The 1770-nt window shown below is 49.0% G+C and overlaps 1 protein-coding gene across 1 annotated transcript in view; it reads left to right on the top strand.

Moving 5' to 3' along the window:
• Positions 1-131: 131 nt before the first annotated feature.
• LOC113215419 (pancreatic triacylglycerol lipase-like) overlaps positions 132-1770 on the top strand; it is a 6912-nt gene continuing 5273 nt past the window's right edge. Inside the window, exons 1-3 of the mRNA XM_052269441.1 lie at positions 132-210; positions 372-616; positions 823-877. Coding sequence (XP_052125401.1) covers positions 132-210; positions 372-616; positions 823-877 — 379 coding nt within the window. The remainder of the gene's footprint in view (positions 211-371; positions 617-822; positions 878-1770) is intronic.

Here is a 1770-nt window from a genome sequence, read left to right on the forward strand (position 1 = left end):
TACATTTTGTACGACCATATCGGGAACAATTGGTTGTAGCTAAACATTTGTTCATCCTGCTAAGTTGTTTTTATTCACTTTATCTACGTATACGTGGTTTATGGGGATTTAGTCACTTCCAGGGAATGCCCATGTCGGTGCGCCTCGACACGACCGACGCGCGCTTCGTTGACGTCATCCACACCGACGGCACGTCCATCTTTCTACTTGGTATGGGCCGAAGACAAACCTCTGATGTGCACTCTTACCTGTTAATTTTGCGTCATTTTGTGAATGAGTGATTCTAGGATATTTGAGATCATACTTGTCCAATCGAATCCACATGACGGACGAAGTTAAAAATTGCGCGTTTGCTATCTGTCTCCACTCAGGGTACGGCATGTCGCAGCCCTGCGGACACGTCGACTTCTACCCGAACAACGGCAAGGAGCAGCCAGGGTGCTCCGGCACCGACGCGCCTCTGCCACTCACGCTCATCCGCGAGGGCCTGGAGGAGGCCAGTCGCGTGCTGGTGGCGTGCTCGCACGTGCGAGCCATCAAGCTCTTCACCGACTCCATCAACACCCCGTGCCCTTACATCGCCCACAAGTGTGACTCCTACGAACACTTCCTTGAGGTGAGTGCTGCACACACACCACACCAAAAAATAAATAAATATAGAAAGCCGCAGCAACCAACGAGCCGCTAGCTCAGGGAAAACCATCAAATAAAATAGTCGAGACAACAATAGCCAAGTACACTGTAAAAAAGAGTTGTTGAAAAATGGTCTAGTGTGGGAAATTCCGTGTTTTACTAGAATTATCCTTATTGGGTTAACCAAAGTGTGGTAACCTCATAACTGAAGTGGAGCAGTTCAGTCCAATTGTGTCCTATATTTGTGAGCGCAAGACAAAGGTTCCCTAGAGAAGTTAAGAGTGTAGTGTCAATGCCGTGCAGTTGAAAATATAGCCACACCACACGTGTATTTAAAATGTGGTACTCAGTAAGTATACTCTTAACTGTAGATCACATTAGGCCCTCCCTTAAATTTGTACAACACCAAGACTAAGACTTATGAGTCTGAGATCTTACCACCCTCGAGTTTCCTGATTGATTAACGTTTACTTCAGCGATCTAAAGATTCGATTTTCTCATTTTTAAATGCGTTTTTATAAGTACACTTTCCAGAGGTGCTAGGTTCAGTTTCTACCCAATTTTTCGGCGTTTATTCTGAATGAGTTCTGAACGCTGCACAGTGCTACACTGCTGGCCCCAGACGCGCGGGTGGCAGTGAAAGTGCAGTGCTGCTGCAGCAGCTGCAGCGACTGAAAAAAAAGAATTGTAAGAGAACAAAGGCGCATCGGCGGCGCTGGCGCTGCAACTCAACTGCACCTCACTAAGTCATGAGTCACGCCAAAGCTGGAGGCTGGCACTGGCGGTCGCGGTGGTAGTGGCGAGGTAAGCCACTGCTTTCCGATATGATTATGAGAAGAAAAGATCTTTTTTTTAAGGAATAGTAAATGTCCTCTGCACCCGAACTCCGTTCCGGCGGGTGCGGCGCGGGTCGGCTATCCTCGCTGACCCGCTTTCAGCGTCCTTGCCTTTGCCTCGCGCTTGCCGGCTCGGCTCGGCTCGGGCACTTCATTGTTACTTGATTAGGCAGAGAGATGGTTGCGTGACAGACCCGACCCGGGTAGTGTGTTGTGTCTGGCGAGTCCAGGGCCGCGCTTAGAGTGTCGTAACCATGCAGGTCACTGCCCTCTACGAAAATAGTTTGGTCATTGGATGACG

Source organism: Frankliniella occidentalis, unplaced genomic scaffold, assembly GCF_000697945.3.
Source record: "Frankliniella occidentalis isolate FOCC.00 unplaced genomic scaffold, Focc_3.1 Scaffold92, whole genome shotgun sequence".
Lineage (NCBI taxonomy): Eukaryota > Metazoa > Arthropoda > Insecta > Thysanoptera > Thripidae > Frankliniella > Frankliniella occidentalis.